Raw genomic sequence first — 17,445 nt, 5'->3', positions numbered from 1 at the left:
TGCCTGCTCACTTTTTCAACGCCAAAATGTGCGTATTTGTGCCTTTACGTCTGCTATCCATTTTGTTAACGTCGTTTGGGGGTAAAAATAGTTCCATGTACACCTGTGCTCCTTGCTCGTACCGATTAGCAAACATTTGTTGTCGTGCCAAACATTCTCGCCATTCCTTCATAGCGAAAGGCCAATTAGACATACAAGAGTTTGACTATAATATCTAAATTCAAGTTTTGAGAGGCCTCTTATTCACTTATTCCGTCAAGGAGGGCTTTTATACTGTATAATACTGGGCCCTAGTATGTAAAATATTCTTGTATCTGGGTGAGCTTGTGTGGAGGAACATTAGCATATAATTGAAGAAGAAACGAGCACTAACCTATGAAGAAAACTCACTAAGATGAGCTTTCCATAAAAACAATTAAGTTCTAATGTTTATCAAAATAATATAAAAATACAAAGGGCATGAGCTGTCATGTCATAATCGCTGATAGTAATCCATTCATTTGTCGAATTACTCGTTCTTCTACATTCCACAATGTTTGCATGCATGCAAGCCCTCATCTTGTGTCATCACATCTCGACTTGAAGTCATCAGGGGCATCTTTTGGAGGCTCAGGGCAAACCCACTCCTAAGACCTTCCACTGCTCTTAACTTTGAATATTAATAGCCCGTTGCATCAAGAAATTTCCTGTTTCCTAGAACTCTTAAGTTCAAACCCAACCAACTTTTGTTTCCTTATAGAAACATGACGTGTGATTTAAAAAAAAAAAAAAAAGTTGCACAGTGGGGATTTCTGTATGTGACAGCTCGAGAAAGTGTGGAACAGGTCTGCCCGGTCTGCCCCTCACTGCTGACTGCTTTTTATTGGTGACACACCTGCAGGCTTGGGCGGAGCCGAGAGACGCTCCTTAACTGAGGGAAGACGCCACCAGAGACACGGACGGAGCTAGAGGAAGGAAGAAAGGAGGAGCACACCGACACACACGTACTCCGGTTACACAAGCGGGCCTGAGCAGCTTCCCGTCATGTCGAAGAATCACGAAAGTGGCCCCGTGAAGTTCAGCAAGTGAGTTGGGTCTCCAAGTGTGTATTCGTGTATGTACGTGTGAGTGTGTGTGTTGTGTGTATTCGGTGTCTCACTCTGCTCTCACTGGTCTAACCTGTCATGTTTTCTCGTGCATGGTAATACAATGCGTAGATGTAAAGTACAATATATAGTCATAATGAATCGACCCACACATGCTAGTTGTAAGTGTTATTGTTTGTCGTCATGCCAACAAAGCAGTTGATCTTAAGTGCCGCGATATCATGACACACTATAAATTCATTGCTATAAAGTTAAAGGGGTGGATAGATTTTTGCAAGCAAGGGTCACATTTGATTTAAAAAAAAAAAAAAAAGCAGATGGGCCAGTTTATAAAGTAGATGAGGTCATAAATAAGTGTATTGCTCCAATCATTTTCAATTTTACATTCATAAATAATAATGAACTAATAGCACATTAAATGAGCAATTAACCAAATATTGCACAAAAAAATGTGGTTGAATTTATTAATTTAGAATTAATGATGGCTAAACTCATATTATACATGCACACATGTTTATTTTCCTATTATTTTAAGAATTACATATTCACTAATTTTAAGAAAATGACCGGATTAGGAACAGTTTGGAGTGGTTAGCACATCTGCCTCACAATTTTGAGCATGTTGGTTGGAATTATTGGATTCCTGATCATATAAATGCTCATAACGGCCGTATACCATTAAAAAAAAAATACTACAAGCTTGAATCAAAGAGCACTTGGCCATGACATTGTGTACTTCCTTTATGACTAAATCACCTTTTGCTTACTTAACAATCAACAACCATTTCAGCCTATGCCATTTATCTGCACGTTTTTAGTGTGACCTGTCACTCAACTCGAGGCGTAGGTGCACGTCGGCGGTTCCACTTGTGTAAAATAGGCGTGACGTGCGACCCGACCCGTAAGATTGTGCCGGGAGGCCCGGGCAGTTTCAGGGGTCTCCGATGGAAAATGATTAACAGCCCATTTATTTTCATCAACAGCAGTGCTGATGTTTAAAAAGCAGCATGCAAACTTGAGCGCATGTTGGACTTTTACAGCACTGATAAGAGATTGAGGGGCAATAAAATGAGGCCACCATGAGTCGTCGTGACTCACTCGAGGCGGTCCGAGTCGCCGTGGGGGGCCCCTGTAGTTCTGCAAGTCAAATTGATTATTGACCATTCATTGTGGGTGAATCACTTGGCGGAAGTTGCGCAACATTCCAAAGCACTCCGTTTAATTAAGATTCATTCATTCTGTGACTAAGCCTTTATTTGTAAATCAATTTCCTCATAGAAATAAATTGAAATACAATTAATCCATTGCAGCCCAGTAAAAAAAATAATTAGTTTTATGTAGCATAATTAACAGTGTACTATTATTTTCTGTGCATTTTAAGGGGGCGTGGTCTAGAAAGTGAGCCAATGAAATGTGACTGTCCATAAACCACATATTAACTGGCTCATGACCGACTTTTTATCTTTCCACGTTGCTGCACATGAATGGCAGCATTCATGTGCATTTCGGTCTGACAACATTCCGCCAGGCGACAGGGGCGGCGATAGCGTACCCGACCCCCCCCCTCCACCCCTCCCGTGTCCTGCTACGGGCGTGTCAAGGCGCATAGTTGCTTTTCATATCTCGGAGGTGAAAGAACGACAGAGCAAATAGGCCGAGAGCAACAACAGGTCACCACTTCATGAGTGACGTGCTGATAAAGAATCTTTGCGTAGGCCGAACATTAGCCACCTCGTCTAATGACATCTCGTTTATTTCTAAAAATGCATTGTGTACATACCCAACGAGCAGCGGTGAATTCTTTTAATACCACAGGCTTATTGTTCAGTTCATACCATTGTCAATCATTATGTCATTAGGTTGTGTAAGTGTGCACCAAGAAGTGGCCAACAGCAGGCTTTTTTATTTATATAAAATTCAAAAGCAGGCTCTCACTCTTTTAAGAACCTCAAACAAACCGACTGGTTTGTTCTGATGCTGTCAAACAGTAATTTGTACCTTCCAGCACAAATTTATTCCAGACTAATTGCAAACATATCAGTTGCACACTCCAGTCTTTTAACTCTTATGTGACAATCATTGAACAAATTACATTTTTTATTTCGATTTGACTCAAAATGGTGTTTTTTTTTATTTTTATTGTATTTGCCTTGATTTTCATTGATCTTGATTTGTTGTGCCCCACAGGACCCAGGCCACAGACCTAGCTGTGGTCATCGCTCGCATGCAGAGGAAAGCGGACCAAGTGGAGAAAGACATCCTGAGTGCAGAAAACTTGCTAGCTGTGGTACGAAAGCCTCCGTCGCACTCTGCTTTGTATAAACAAGACTTGTGAGATTAAAGCTCGTCGCTGTGCAGGACACCGAGCGTGATCGAAAGAACCAGACCCTGATCCACCAGAAGGAGAACTCAGACAACCTGGCGGAGGCCGAGGGCCTGTTGAAGGATCTCTTCATGGACGTGGACAAGGCCAAGCGTCTGCAGCACCCACAGGCCAACGAGATAGAGCGCGAGTGAGTTGACTGGCGCCGGCCGGCTGATGCTTCCTTCCATGCGTGCCAAGTAGACACACCTCGCATACCACGTCAAGATAAACCATCACTTCCACATTCCCTTCTACTCTCCACCCACCTCGCCGCTATCGAGGACATCATATCTGTGTTGTTTTTTTTTTCTTATGATCTCGCAGGCCAATTTTCCATCGTAATGTTTTTGATCTAAAGGCTGATAGATAATAAAACCTTGTAACTGATTGGCAGTGTGAAGAACCTTCACGATCGCTGGGTGAAGGACTGCGCCACCTACAGGGAGCTGTATGACCAAGTGCAAGACTTGGCGCCCGTGGCCAGGATAGACTGGGGTCCCGCTCTGGATGAAAAACAGGTCCAAACCTTAACAACCACACCAGCTCCTGGCAACGTGAAAAAAGTCACTTTTCTTCTGTGTGTGTGTTGCAGAGGCGTATAGACACCGAAGGATATGCTCACAGTCTTTCCGATTTGGAGAAACAAATCGCAGCTCACAACATCCTCCATAAAGAAATTGAGGCTTACAGTGAGCAGCTGACGCCCAGCACAACCTCTTCACAGGTACGTTTCTATCAAATTGAGCCATTTAAAAAAATATTTTGGAATAAGATTGGAACCTCCTTTGACCTCTTTCTTTTCGACAGGGCCAATACGCCGCACTTAAAGAGAAGTACGATCGACTGTTGGTGAGTGGCGTCTTTCGTCCAATCTGTTGACGTGCGATGGACTTGACAGATTTCGTCTTGCGTCTTCGCAGGAGAGCTCCAAAATGAGGCGCAAGCACCTGGCCTCTCTGTACGAGTACATGCAAAGCTGCAGAAAAGAACTGGACTACCTGTCTCAGCAGAAGGACCGGATCCTGCAGAGAGACTGGAGCGACCGTATGGTTGACCCGCCTAGCGTCCGCATGGAGTATGAGGTCAGTCTTGTTTTGCAATGGAGCCTTAAGAAATTTCTATCTTCATTCGTGTGCGTGCTTCCTCCCTGCTTCATTTGACTGTGCACATTTTCCTTTTCCAACAGGTCTGATTGGTTGATGAATTTGTATTTTGCATGTGCTCTCGAACAGCTTTTTTTGTTTTTATCCAAAAGACAATTATATTTTTCAAAATCAGACAAGACACTTCTCATTCAGTCACTCTCACGTTCACGCCTTTGCACGATGCTCGCCTGAAAAATTTGTCTCTTTTGTTTGTCCCTTTGCCTCGGGGGGACTTGCTACAAACACGTACAACCAGTGACTAAATTAGCCGCTGGCTATGAACACGACACGACTGCTTCTTTACATATTTTTTTTTACTCTTTGTTTGCGTGCAGAAATTCAAAAGCAATGGGCTGCTGTCACATGAAGGTGAAGTCAACCAGCTTCTGGAGGAAGGAGATCGCCTATCAGTGTTGAAACATCCTGGCGACTCTGCAATCATGGTACGCCTCCACGCTGAGTCAACAGGTGTCATTCTTGTGATTCTTCACACGAATGATTGTAAACGATGTTGACAGGCACACAAAGAGGCGGTGCAGAACGGATGGCAGTCGTTCCTCAACCTGTGTCTCGCACAGGAAGTCCACCTGGACAGCGTTGAAGACTACAAGAAGGTAAGCCACCGTCATGTGATATTTTCCTGACACTTTTAACCACTGACTGCTTGTTATAGTTCCAGCTGGATGCAGAGACCTTGTCTGAGTCCTTGGACAGACTCACTTCCAATCTGGACCCAAAGTTACTGGAAGGGAAGAGCAACTCGGAGGCCCTTTTGGAACTTCAGGTACTCTGGCTTCTATTACACAATGTAGCAATAAGATAAAACAGGTCAATACATTCAGATATTTGAGTGGCATTTCAAATATTGTTGACTCCTCCGACATGTAAATCCCTCCCAGGGAGACGAGCCAGCAGTAAAGAGGAACGAGCAGCGTCTGGCGGCCCTCAGAGAGCTCAGTCGCAGAATAGCGCCGCTGAAGCTACGCCGAAGCAACCTCACCAAACCCATGAAAGTTGTAGCTCTGTGTGACTGGGACGATAAAAATGTGAGGAGAATTTTACAAGGATGACCATATGAGATAACTCCACTTAGTGTCTTTTATTTTGAGTTCCCATTACATTTCTTTGGTGAATATTTAACTATGAACTTCCTGGTTAATTCTTCTCAATTCTTCTGTGTGTTCTTTAGGGAGCAGTGAGGCGTGGTGACGAGCTAACATTAAAGTCCATCAACGATAATTACAATTGGGAGCTGCAGGATAGCAGCAGGAGAACCAAAAAGCTCCCCGGGGCCTGTTTCATGATGCCACCACCTGACGCCGAAGCTCTGGAGAAAGTCAACAGGTGCATGTTGAACCATTGAAGCAATCAGCTTGTCAGAACCAGATGGATTCCAATGAAAAATGTCTTTTTATGTTCAGTTTCGAGAAAAGGCTGGCAAACTTGAAGAGCCAGAGATCGGCCATAATGACCTCAATGAAGAACCCCACCGTGGAAGTTGATCACCCTAAGCGTGCAGGTGAGAAGGACTTTTTTTTAAATGTTCTTTTTGACCTTAAAATTGGCTGTGATTGTTGCACCCTAGTTTCCGTACAAAAGCCTCCAGAAGACACCAAAGCTCCACAGCTGGCCAGACAACTAGATGAGCTCAACCACAATTTGGATCTTTGCAAAATGGACATCCAGAAACGACACAGGGCCCCTCTGGACAACCGCAACCCGGCACTAGACCTGGAAAACAGGCTGCAGGATCTCAAGGTTCAACTTTTGGAACCATGAAATGTCTTTGACACCCATGATTTACATGATATGCTTCCACTCTAGAAATCATCCCTGACGGCGAGGAACCTCGAGTCAGAGAAGGCCGTCATCCAAAGAGAAATGGACCCCATTTTGGCTAAGAAATCACTTGGATCCACTGCCTCAATCTTGCCACTCAAACTCGCGGATGCCAACACCAAAATGGATGACATCTACAGTCTTATTGATCTTTATGACAAAAAGTAGGAGGAACCAGCATGAAGCCGCTGTTGCATGAGAAACATTTTAGTAACAGGTTCCTGCTTTCCCCCGCAGAGCTTCGGCCTCCATGTTCTTGCAAAGGCAGATGCAGAAGGTAGACGGTGTGTTGTCTGGGTTCGAAAAGGAGCTCTCCAAAGATGGCGTCATTCCCAATCAAAAAAATGCCCTGATGAATCGCAACCGTCAACTTCAGGTGAGAGACGGTTACTACAAAGGATTTGTTTGGTCAGATGAAACCGTGGTTAAGTTAGAGCACGATATGTCCATGTCATCAAACAGGAAATTCGTCAAGAGCTTTCTTCAAAGAAGGACGAGTTGAACACATTAGGTCGAGACCTGGACCTGACCAAGAAAGCGTGCAGCGCCTTACAGCAGAATTTCAACGAATACTGTCCTGACATTCGCCGGCAGGAGAGTGAAGTGAAACATCTGAAGAACCGTTTCTCTAACGTCAGCAGTCAAGTCCAGGACAGGTGAGGCTTACCAACTCAGCTGAAACCAAAACTGATGGGAATGCACAGGTGCTACTGACATTTTGTGGGTTGAACATTAAAAACATTCCAGAGCCAATTATGTTCGCCATGTTAGATTCCACAGTGTGTCAGAAATGTCATTGGTATGTGCATGTGTGGTTTGATGACCTCTTAAAAATGCTCTTAGTAATTCCACTCCTTGCTGCACAATTGCTGTAGGTCTACCCTCATACAGGAAGCCAGCAATAAAAACCAAGACTTCCAGAACGCTGCTCAGTCCTTGGATTTCTTTTTGGTCAATTTACCAAATAACACAATCAGCCCGTCTGATAATGTGGCCGAGATAACGGCCAAGCACGACTTTCAAAAGGTGAGCGTAAATGTTCTTTCTTAACATCACTGTAAATTTTTGATTCTGCTCGGTCTTATCAGTTGTTCTGGATTTTTAGAGAGTGATGGACGACATCAACAAAAAGTCAGATGATGTTCGTCGGATCAAGGATCTCTCCCGAGAACTCCAAAACGGCTTAATTGTAAGTTGGGATTCATGTTGTTTACTATTTTCACTCGACCCGTGGCCCTTTCTTAAACAAATAAACTTTCAGGAATACGAGATGAAATCAAAGACATACCGCGGCATTTTATACGGCGAGGATGATGTCGACGACGACGATGATGAAGACGACGACGAACCTGTACTGAAAAAGCACCAAACTTCAACCATGGCTCAGGCAGTTCAGAGGAAGGTACTACAACATTAAATCGTAATAAATAAATAAATGAGACTTTTACGCTTCATGCTGACTAAAGATACGTTTGCCCTACAGGAAAAAGATTTACTGAACCGTTTCGCTGAGGTGTCTGCACAGAATGAGCAACTTCTCAACCAGATGGGGACCGCTAAGAACATCCTTCTCAGGGTAAAACTCTTTTATTTAGCTAAGAGAGGGAAAAATTGGCTAGCTAAACTGAGCAGTGCTTCTCCGTCGGAAATATGAGGAACCCCTGACGTCTGCAAAAAAAATCCCAATTTCTCTCTCTCTCTTTGATATGTGGACAGAACGAAGACAAAGTCAACCGAGTAGTCGTCAGTCAACAGTTTCAACTGCAGAGCCAAAGGGTAGACATGAAAGAGGCCGAGGAACTCTCCAAAGAACTGAATGAGGAAAAGTCCCGTCGCCTCTATGCTGAAAAAGACTTGGAAACATACAGACAGAGATACTTGTCCTTGAAGACCAGGAGAGGCGTGGAGAGGTTTGAGGAGAAGGAGATGGTGCAGTATTACCGTGATCCCAAACTGGAAGGGGAACTGCAGACTCTGAAAAAAAGGATTCAAGATGAAGAATATAAGAGGTCAAAATTCAATTCAGATATAGAGATGATCAATGAGAAAATAATCCAAATGGAAAAGCAGCTCTCTGGTATTGAACCTAAACTCTTAACCAAAGAAGTCACGGAATATGAACGAGACCCACAGCTGGATAAAGACATGGAACGGATCCGAAAAGAGATACAAAAGCTTCGAGCGGAGATCCAAACCAGAGAGACTGAGATCATTCATGTGAAAAAGGAGCTCACCCTCCTGGCTCAGCAAAAACCCAAATTCCGAGAGAGGGTCGTGAAGAAGGATGTGTTCAAGATGGAAAAGGATCCAGAGATGCTGAAAGCCGTTTTCACATTCAAGAAGGAAATTGCAGCAGAAGAAGCCCAATGTGTCACCATCAACAACAGCGTTTTCAGAATTCGAAGTCAGATTAACACACTGGAGAGAATCATTCCTTCCATTGAACCAAAGATTGTCTCCAAGGTGGTCAAGAAAGTACAAAAAGATCCAGAGTTGGTAAGCGAGTCACAGAAACTGCACATGGCTTTGGAAGAGGAGAAGGACGAGAATGTTATCTTGCTGAAGGACCTGACCACGCTTCAGCTGAAATACGAAGAAGTGGAGAAACTGCGGCCTAAATATGAAGTCAAAGAGGTGATCAATGAGATTTTCAGAGTTGACCCCGAGACGGAAGTCCATTTGCAACGTCTGAGGAGCGACCTGCAGGACTGTAGCCGAAAACGCACGTCAGTAGAGCAACAAATCGACGTGGTGATGACCACGCTGACCACGCTGCGTGGCCAGAAACCCAAAGTTGAGTACAAAGAAGTGACCCAGGAGGTTATCAAAGAAGAGAGAAGTCCCGAGGTGGTCAGAGAGTTACAGCGGCTCAGCAACCAAATCTCACGTCTCAAAGTCAACTACGACACCACTCATGAGTTGCTGATACATCTACGCAAAGAAAGAGATGAGCTGAAAGCTGAGAAATCCAAAGTGGAGACCAAGATTGTGAACAAAGAGGTCATCAAATATGAGAACGACCCCCTCCTGGAAAAAGAGGTTAACAGACTCCGAAGGACTGTTAGAGATGAGACTCAACATCGTCGCACTGTTGAAGAAGCTCTCTTTGACCTTCAGAACCAATTTATTGTTCTAGAGCGCCAGAAGCCAGAGGAGAAGACAGTGGTGCAGGAAGTGCTGCGTCTTCAGAAGGACCCCAAGCAGATTCTCGAGCACGAGAGGTTAAACAAGTCCCTAGACGAGGAAGTCAAATCCCGTCGGAAACTTGAAATCGAAGTGAGGCAGCTGAGAGCCCTGATTCACGAAATGGAGAACACCGTGGCTCAGATGGATGAACGCCAGAAGAAGATTCAGATCGAGTCAGAGCTGCGGCAGATCAAAGCTCAGATCCATGAGCTTGAGACGTCTCCAAAACCTGTTGAGGAAAAGATTGTCATTGAAGAAGTCTTGAAAGTCGAGAGGGACCCACAGCTAGAGAAACTCATGGGTAAGGTCCGTGCAGAGATGGAAGCAGAGGCAAACCAACTCGCTCGCCTCCAGAGGGAAATCAGCAGCCTGAGGATGAAGTTGGAAATTCTGGAAAAGGAAAAAACGACAGAAAAGATTGTTCACAGAGAAGTTCTCCGCGTGGAGAAAGATCCCGCAGTGGAAGCCGAGAGAGATCATTTGAGAGATCTTGTTGCGCAAGAGAGAAATATGAGACGTGACAAAGAAGACAACCTTCAAAGCTATAGACTTAAAATCACCCATCTGGAGTCATCCTTATCTGTTATTTCCAAAGAGGAGACCACTTTGATTTCCAACAGACAAAACCTCCAGAGGGAGAAGGAAGACCTCCTCAAACAACTTAGAATGCTTGAAACTCAAAGGCAGAACATCAGCATCACCTTCCAGCAACAATCCAAGATGATGAGCGAGAGAACCCAGATGGCCAGGCAAAGAACTATCAAGGCAACTACTGAGAGCCAAAGGCTGGAGAAGGAAATCTTGAGTGAAAAAGACAAACATCACCAGATGGAAGCGATCATTAGGGAGCTGAAAGAAGCTCTCAGGAACGAGGATCAGGCTGAAACTAACACGAGGGAGACCAACCTTTCGACAAAGGTCACCATCATGGATCCCGATACTGGTGTGAACATGTCTCCTTACGACGCCTATCTGAAAGGACTAATAGACCGCACTCAGTACATCAACCTGTCAGAACTGGAGTGCGATTGGGAAGAAATCACATCCACTGGCCCCGATGGAGATTCAACAATTCTACAGGATCGGAAGACCGGGATTCAGTATGCCGTCAAAGACGCCCTGAGAGAAGGCCGCTTGACCCAGTATGATGTCATGCGCTATAAGGAAGGCCAAATGCCTATTTCTGAATTCGCTCTTCTTGTGGTGGGAGAATCCCGAAGATCTTTCGTTCCACCTCCACCGATTATAAGTCCCAGATCCCCCATCAAATCAGTCCCGAGCTCTCCGTTCAAATCCATGCCATCTCCCCTGATGTCCTCCCACACTAGTCTTAACAACCACAGCGACAGTGTTGAAAACCTCTTTGGTATAGGTGATGAGCAATACCCTATCTCTGGTATTTTTGACACGTCCACGGAAAGCCGCATGTCCGTGAGAAGCGCTCTGACCCGTAAGCTCATCGACGCCGATACGGCTCTGAAGCTGCTGGAAGCGCAGGCAGCTTCCGGTGGAATTGTCGATCTCACCAAGAAGGACAAACTGTCTGTCCACAAAGCGGCCGAACAAGGTCTCATTGACAACGCTCACATGTACAAGCTTCTTAACGCTCAGAAGGCCTTCACCGGGATTGAAGATCCTCTCACCAAAGAGCGTCTCTCTGTGGGAAAGGCAGCGCAAAAAGGATACATTCCCCAGGAAAACGCAAAGTGGTATATTGAAGCTCAATACCTGACCGGAGGCTTGGTCGATCCCACCAAAGCCGGCCGCCTCACTCTCCAAGAAGCCGAAGCATCCAATGTGATCGACAGCAAGACAATCCAAGAGCTGAAGAATGAGTCATCCTACCCAAAGATTCTTGTCGATCCCATCAGCAAAGAGAAAATCTCATACAAGCAGGCGATGGATAAGTGTAAGGTTGACAAGGGCACGGGACTCTTGCTCCTTCCCGCAGCCTCGGGTGATCAAACCGATTCACCATCATACTCCAACTTTCGGTTTTAGACTAACAAGAGAATCTCGATCGTGAGTTTAAGATGAGTGAAATGGTTGCCACCAGATTACAAATTGAAATATTACAGTAACACACACATCTTGTTTGGTTTGAGTATGATTTGGGAATTTGCTGTAAAAATCAGGGTCATGTCTGTTGTACCATTCAGCGTTCTAAAGTCACACACCTTGACTGGTTTTTACAGACTTTTTTTTTTTTTTTTTTAACAATAGTATTTGTATTTTCAAAATGTATGCATGTACAGTGCATAAATGTGAATCATACTTTATATACATAATAATAAATGACTCTCATAATATCTCCATGTTTTTGTCCTTCCACCAAATACATATTTTGGTTCACAGACCATGATATTTCCCTAATAAAGTGGCCTGTTATTAGGTACACTTGAAAATGGCGGTGTACCTAATGGAGTGTCCCTGTGATTACCTCGTTAAGTGCAGGTGCGTGAAAACTTTTAGCTCCTTTTGACCATGAAAGAAGCTAAAAGTTTTCACGCACCTGCGCTTAACGAGGGTCACTTGGAAAACATGTTGGAACGCGGCCCTGAGGACTAGAGCTTGACAACTGTGACCTTTGACCATGATATTTCCCTAATAAAGTGGCCTGTTATTAGGTACACTTGAAAATGGCGGTGTACCTAATGGAGTGTCCCTGTGATTACCTCGTTAAGTGCAGGTGCGTGAAAACTTTTAGCTCCTTTTGACCGTGAAAGAAGCTAAAAGTTTTCACGCACCTGCGCTTAACGAGGTGAACTTGGAAAACATGTTGGAACGCGGCCCTGAGGACTAGAGCTTGACAACTGTGACCTTTGACCATGATATTTCCCTAATAAAGTGGCCTGCTATTTGGTACACTTGAAAATGGCGGTGTACCTAATGGAGTGTCCGTGTGATTACCTCGTTAAGTGCAGGTGCGTGAAAACTTTTAGCTCCTTTTGACCGTGAAAGAAGCTAAAAGTTTTCACGCACCTGCGCTTAACGAGGTGAACTTGGAAAACATGTTGGAACGCGGCCCCGAGGACTAGAGCTTCACAACTGTGAACTTTGACCATATTTCCCTAATAAAGTGGCCTGCTATTATGTACACTTAAAAATGGCGGTGTACCTAATGGAGTGTCCGTGTGATTACCTCGTTAAGTGCAGGTGCGTGAAAACTTTTAGCTTCTTTTGGACGTGAAAGAAGCTAAAAGTTTTCACGCACCTGCACTTAACGAGGGTCACTTGGAAAACATGTTGGAACGCGGCCCTGAGGACTAGAGCTTGACAACTGTGACCTTTGACCATGATATTTCCCTAATAAAGTGGCCTGCTATTTGGTACACTTGAAAATGGCAGTGTACCTAATGGAGTGTCCGTGTGATTCGCTCGTTAAGTGCAGGTGCGTGAAAACTTTTAGCTCCTTTTGACCGTGAAAGAAGCTAAAAGTTTTCACGCACCTGCGCTTAACGAGGTGAACTTGGAAAACATGTTGGAACGCGGCCCTGAGGACTAGAGCTTCACAACTGTGACCTTTGACCATATTTCCCTAATAAAGTGGCCTGCTATTAGGTACACTTGAAAATGGCGGTGTACCTAATGGAGTGTCCGTGTGCTTCCCTCGTTAAGTGCAGGTGCGTGAAAACTTTTAGCTCCTTTTGACCGTGAAAGAAGCTAAAAGTTTTCACGCACCTGCGCTTAACGAGGTGAACTTGGAAAACATGTTGGAACGCGGCCCCAAGGACTAGAGCTTCACAACTGTGACCTTTGACCATGATATTTCCCTAATAAAGTGGCCTGCTATTTGGTACACTTGAAAATGGCGGTGTACCTAATGGAGTGTCCGTGTGATTACCTCGTTAAGTGCAGGTGCGTGAAAACTTTTAGCTCCTTTTGACCGTGAAAGAAGCTAAAAGTTTTCACGCACCTGCGCTTAACGAGGTGAACTTGGAAAACATGTTGGAACGCGGCCCCGAGGACTAGAGCTTGACAACTGTGACCTTTGACCATGATATTTCCTTAATAAATATAATATATATATATATAAACTGAAGGAGAAAGCACTTTATACAGTAGAAATCATTTTATTTGAATTTTGATGGTAACATAGACAAACAGCACTATAACAGAAATGTTTTATTCATGTAGTGACAGGAGTGTATCTAAATCAGTGGCTCTGCTAAATCCTTTCGTGTTGACGGTGCTAAGGAGCTGCAATTGAGCAGCTCAAGCCTGTTTACTGACGCACGATACGGCTTATCATGGCTTACACAAAAGAAAACAGCTTCACACTTGTATGTTTCGACAGATTGACTACCTATGAAGTTTGCCTGCATGAGAATCAGTGCAAGACCTATTTATTCTACTTTTACTGATTTAGTTTTAAAAAACATATTTTTAAATAAAGTCAAATGGTGACTTTTAAAGAAAACTAAATGAGTATGAGGATGACATCTACTCAGGTTACAATCTACATGTTAAATGATGACGTCATACATCCATCTGTTGGTCGCTGTGGGCATGTGGCACAGTCAAGGGAGCATTGGGGAAGCGGATGGCCTCGCTGTTACGCCTCATGTAGGCGTGGCCGCTGATGGGGTACCACATCTCCATAAAGGTCAAGGCGCCCACGGTGATGGCGCAGCGGCCCAGTGGCTTGAAGCCCATCTTGCGGTAGAAGGGGACCAGGAAGTCCTCGCACATAAGCACGGCCCGCCGCACGTTGGGGAGGCAGCGCAGGTACTGCAGATAGCGCCACATCAAGATGGGACCTTTGCCCTGCTGCCGGAAGGTGCGATGGACCGCCAGTACGTGGATGTGGGCAGTGGAGCCACGTGGCTTGTGGAGCGTCAGGGCCTCCTATGAAATAAACACATGACCTATATTTACAGTGGCTAGAAAAAGTCTACACACCCCTGTTTAAATTCCACTCACTGACATCACTTGACATGACCTCCCTCACATGCATCTATCCATCCATCCACCTATAGTTAGTTGGCTTACAGTGGCGAGACGGTCGCGGTCCCACAGTGAACTGATGATGAAGGCCACCAGCCGACCCTCCTCGAACCAGCCCATGGAAAATTCTGGACACAGAGTGAGGAAATGACGCACTTCGTCCAGGTGCAGCGGACACTCGCCTGACACGGAGATGAACGCTGGAGAGACAACACGCACACACAAATCAAAATTTGGACATCAAAACTGCCTTAACCCTAACCCTAACCTAATCAATGGAGAATGAGTAGGAAGGACATCATGGTGACATCTTACCTTCACGCTCAATCTCAAACACACTGATGGCATCCTGCGTGTTGAGAGGTCTGACTTCACTGGCGGGAAGCGTGTGTCTCCTCTGGATTCCAGGCGACACCGAGGGCTGCGTGGCTTCGCCCGATGGCTGAGCATCCGCTGAGGACATCATCCAAAAAACCTGCAGGAGTTGCTCTGACGGACCCTGGCATGAATGAAGCAGATCTGCTTTGAGTTTTTAAAGGATGCCTGTGAGTCATGGTCTCATTTGCATTTGAATATTTGACCCCGGGTCAAAGGCCTCAGCTGGTTGTAGTCTTCTGTGGAAGCCTGTAATTTTTTTGGGGGTACTCACATGGACGCCATTTGGGTTTTGTCTCTGCAAAGCATATAATCATCAGTCCCCTCCGCTGACATATTCATTAACATCCACTTACTGCAGGCTCACATAAAGCAGCTGTTTATAGATTGGAATATACGAAACAGGAAGGAGCATAATATAGAGTAAAACACAATCCTTAAAACATCAATAACACACAGCAGCCAATCAAAATATGGCCTCCTTGGTGGAGGTAATAGTAGGTCACTTACTTTTTGGATGTTGAGGTGAAGCACTTTTCTTTGTCCGTCTGCCTGCCACTCTACCAGCATGCACGTCAGTATGGAGTGATTATTACTATGAGTCACATGACGGGAGGATTACAGAAGTTGTTTCCACAACTCGGCGCATTAACAGACACGTTATCTCCTCGGCGACAAGACAAAAGCCTGCAAGATGAACAATAGAGTGGCAGCAGACACGCAACAACACGAATTTTTCTCTAAAATATCATTACATGGATGTTTTATTAAAATACATCTTCACAAAATGATGCGTATATGAACAGTACACGTGGACATAAATGTATTGGAAGGCACAGAAGATGAACGCGAGATAATTGTAATAAGTTGGAGATGTCGAAGCTCTAGGCATTCTTGCACAGGGCTGGAAAAATACTCTAAAAAATAACTTATGTATGTCAAATGTACGCAATGGGATTTAGGGATGAGATGAATGCGCTCTACGGGATCTATGTATGTTGGGAAAAGCGAAAGTTGGGATACCAACCGCTGGTGTCTTCATGCTAAGATGCATGGGATGAGGAAAAAGCATTCATACTCAAGAAGCTGACAGAGTTCCTTTTTTTTTGAAGGCGGAGCTTTCAAGTTAAGGCATGTTATTCCTGCTGAGGGCTGGGCGTCTCGTTGGCATTGTTGTCCGTGACTTTGTTTTCCAGCTCGTCGTCCGACAGGAGGTCCAAGGACGACGATCCCTCTGCCGGCAACTGGCGCCTGCCTGAGCGACTGGAGGAAAAACTGATGGGGCCGCCGCGCCTATCACAGCAACAGGAATTTCAGAGATTCAACTTATTTTGTTTCCCATTCTCACCAAAAAATCCGAGCAAGAGTACCGGAGTCGGTTCTTCAGCGTGGTGACCTCCCGGCTGAGGCCCTCGCTGGCCTCTGTGGCGTCATCCAGCTCCCTCTGAAGCTTCCTCCGTGACGCGTTGGCCCTCGTGGCCTCCTCTTCCGCCTCCTCCAGCTGGCGCTTCAGCTGCTTCATACGAGAGTTGGACTTTTCCAGCTTCGCACGGACAAAAACAAACACAAAAAGGTTATGTAACAAAATACTAAATGACAAATGCAAAATAAGAAAATAACATACTTGTTCTTTAAACTGGTCGGCATGGCGGCGTTCATCCTCCACCTGCATACAAATCTCTTTCAGCTTCTTCTCAGTCCTCCTCACTAACTTGTTGGCTGCTCCGCGCTCCCTGCACAGAAGCGAACACGTTGACGGCTTTGACGTCTTCTTATCATGGTGAATTTAGTGTCTTACTTGGCCTCCTGCTCCAGCTGCTCCTCCAGCTGTGCTATCTTGGCCTCCAGCGCCGTGATGGAAGCCTTGAAGCGGCTCTTGACGGAACCTTCCAGTTCGCTCAGCTTGGCCCGCAGCTCCTTGTTTTGACGTTCCAACTGCTGCCGGGCATTTTCGCTCTTCTGCCCCGCGCTGCGCTCGGCGCTCAACTCCGTGGTCAGCGTGTCCGCCTGTGGAGAACAAAGGGACCAAATGCAATCCTCTTCTTCAGAACCCTTTAGAAACTTAAAGGTGGTGCCGGACCTGCATGGTGGTCTTTCTGAAGCGGTCGTTAAGGAGCTCCATGTTGCCCTGCTCTTCTTCGAGCTCTTCCTCGAGCTGAGCGATACGAGCCTCCAGCCTCCTCTTCTCATCCATCAGAGCAGTCCTTCAGCAGAAGAACAAGAATGTGAGAGTCACCAATAATAATAAAAAATAAGAAAATCAAAAATAAAAAAATAAATAAAAATTAAAAAAAATACAAAAAATACAAAAAATAAAAATAAAAAAAATAAAAAGAATAAAAATTAAAATAAAAAAAATAAAAATAAAAAATAAAAATAAATAAAAATAAAAAAATTAAAAATAAAACCCTAACCCTAACCACTAACCCTAACATAATAATAAAAATAAAAATTAAAAAAAATAAAAATTAAAAAAATAAAAGGAAACCCTAACCCTAACCCT

At 44.7% G+C, this 17,445-nt stretch overlaps 3 protein-coding genes across 7 annotated transcripts in view; 1 reads left to right on the top strand and 2 right to left on the bottom strand.

The window, feature by feature from the left end:
• Positions 1 to 891: 891 nt before the first annotated feature.
• LOC148384376 (envoplakin-like) lies at positions 892 to 11,929 on the top strand. Its single transcript, XM_088357274.1, has 22 exons — positions 892 to 1,064; positions 3,273 to 3,372; positions 3,444 to 3,598; positions 3,845 to 3,968; positions 4,043 to 4,174; positions 4,258 to 4,299; positions 4,371 to 4,532; positions 4,931 to 5,038; positions 5,114 to 5,209; positions 5,269 to 5,379; positions 5,495 to 5,641; positions 5,785 to 5,939; positions 6,017 to 6,114; positions 6,181 to 6,353; positions 6,420 to 6,598; positions 6,672 to 6,810; positions 6,897 to 7,090; positions 7,310 to 7,460; positions 7,540 to 7,623; positions 7,696 to 7,836; positions 7,918 to 8,010; positions 8,151 to 11,929. Exons 1-22 carry the CDS (start codon positions 1,024 to 1,026, stop codon positions 11,619 to 11,621), a joined length of 6,096 nt encoding a protein of 2,031 aa, XP_088213400.1. The 5' UTR covers positions 892 to 1,023; the 3' UTR covers positions 11,622 to 11,929.
• Positions 11,930 to 13,673: 1,744 nt separating this feature from the next.
• Positions 13,674 to 15,589, bottom strand: LOC148384375 (serotonin N-acetyltransferase-like). Its single transcript, XM_088356786.1, has 4 exons — positions 15,453 to 15,589; positions 14,883 to 15,066; positions 14,613 to 14,767; positions 13,674 to 14,468 (listed from the first exon to the last, which is right to left on the bottom strand). The coding sequence occupies exons 1-4, from the start codon at positions 15,510 to 15,512 to the stop codon at positions 14,100 to 14,102; spliced, it is 768 nt and encodes a 255-aa protein (XP_088212912.1). The 5' UTR covers positions 15,513 to 15,589; the 3' UTR covers positions 13,674 to 14,099.
• A 99-nt stretch (positions 15,590 to 15,688) lies between these two features.
• LOC148384374 (myosin-10-like) overlaps positions 15,689 to 17,445 on the bottom strand; it is a 27,493-nt gene continuing 25,736 nt past the window's right edge. For all 5 annotated transcript variants that reach the window (XM_088356779.1, XM_088356781.1, XM_088356782.1 and 2 more), the window contains 5 exons: positions 17,023 to 17,146; positions 16,741 to 16,949; positions 16,567 to 16,675; positions 16,313 to 16,485; positions 15,689 to 16,235 (listed from right to left, as the gene is read on the bottom strand). In XM_088356779.1, the coding sequence (XP_088212905.1) occupies positions 16,079 to 16,235; positions 16,313 to 16,485; positions 16,567 to 16,675; positions 16,741 to 16,949; positions 17,023 to 17,146 (772 nt within the window). In that variant the 3' untranslated portion in view covers positions 15,689 to 16,078. The remainder of the gene's footprint in view (positions 16,236 to 16,312; positions 16,486 to 16,566; positions 16,676 to 16,740; positions 16,950 to 17,022; positions 17,147 to 17,445) is intronic.

Source organism: Syngnathus floridae, chromosome 17, assembly GCF_059516105.1.
Source record: "Syngnathus floridae isolate MCC-2025c chromosome 17, RoL_Sflo_1.0, whole genome shotgun sequence".
Classification (NCBI taxonomy): Eukaryota; Metazoa; Chordata; class Actinopteri; order Syngnathiformes; family Syngnathidae; genus Syngnathus; species Syngnathus floridae.
Note: the sequence above shows the minus strand (reverse complement) of the source record. Positions and strands in the feature narration are given on the sequence as shown.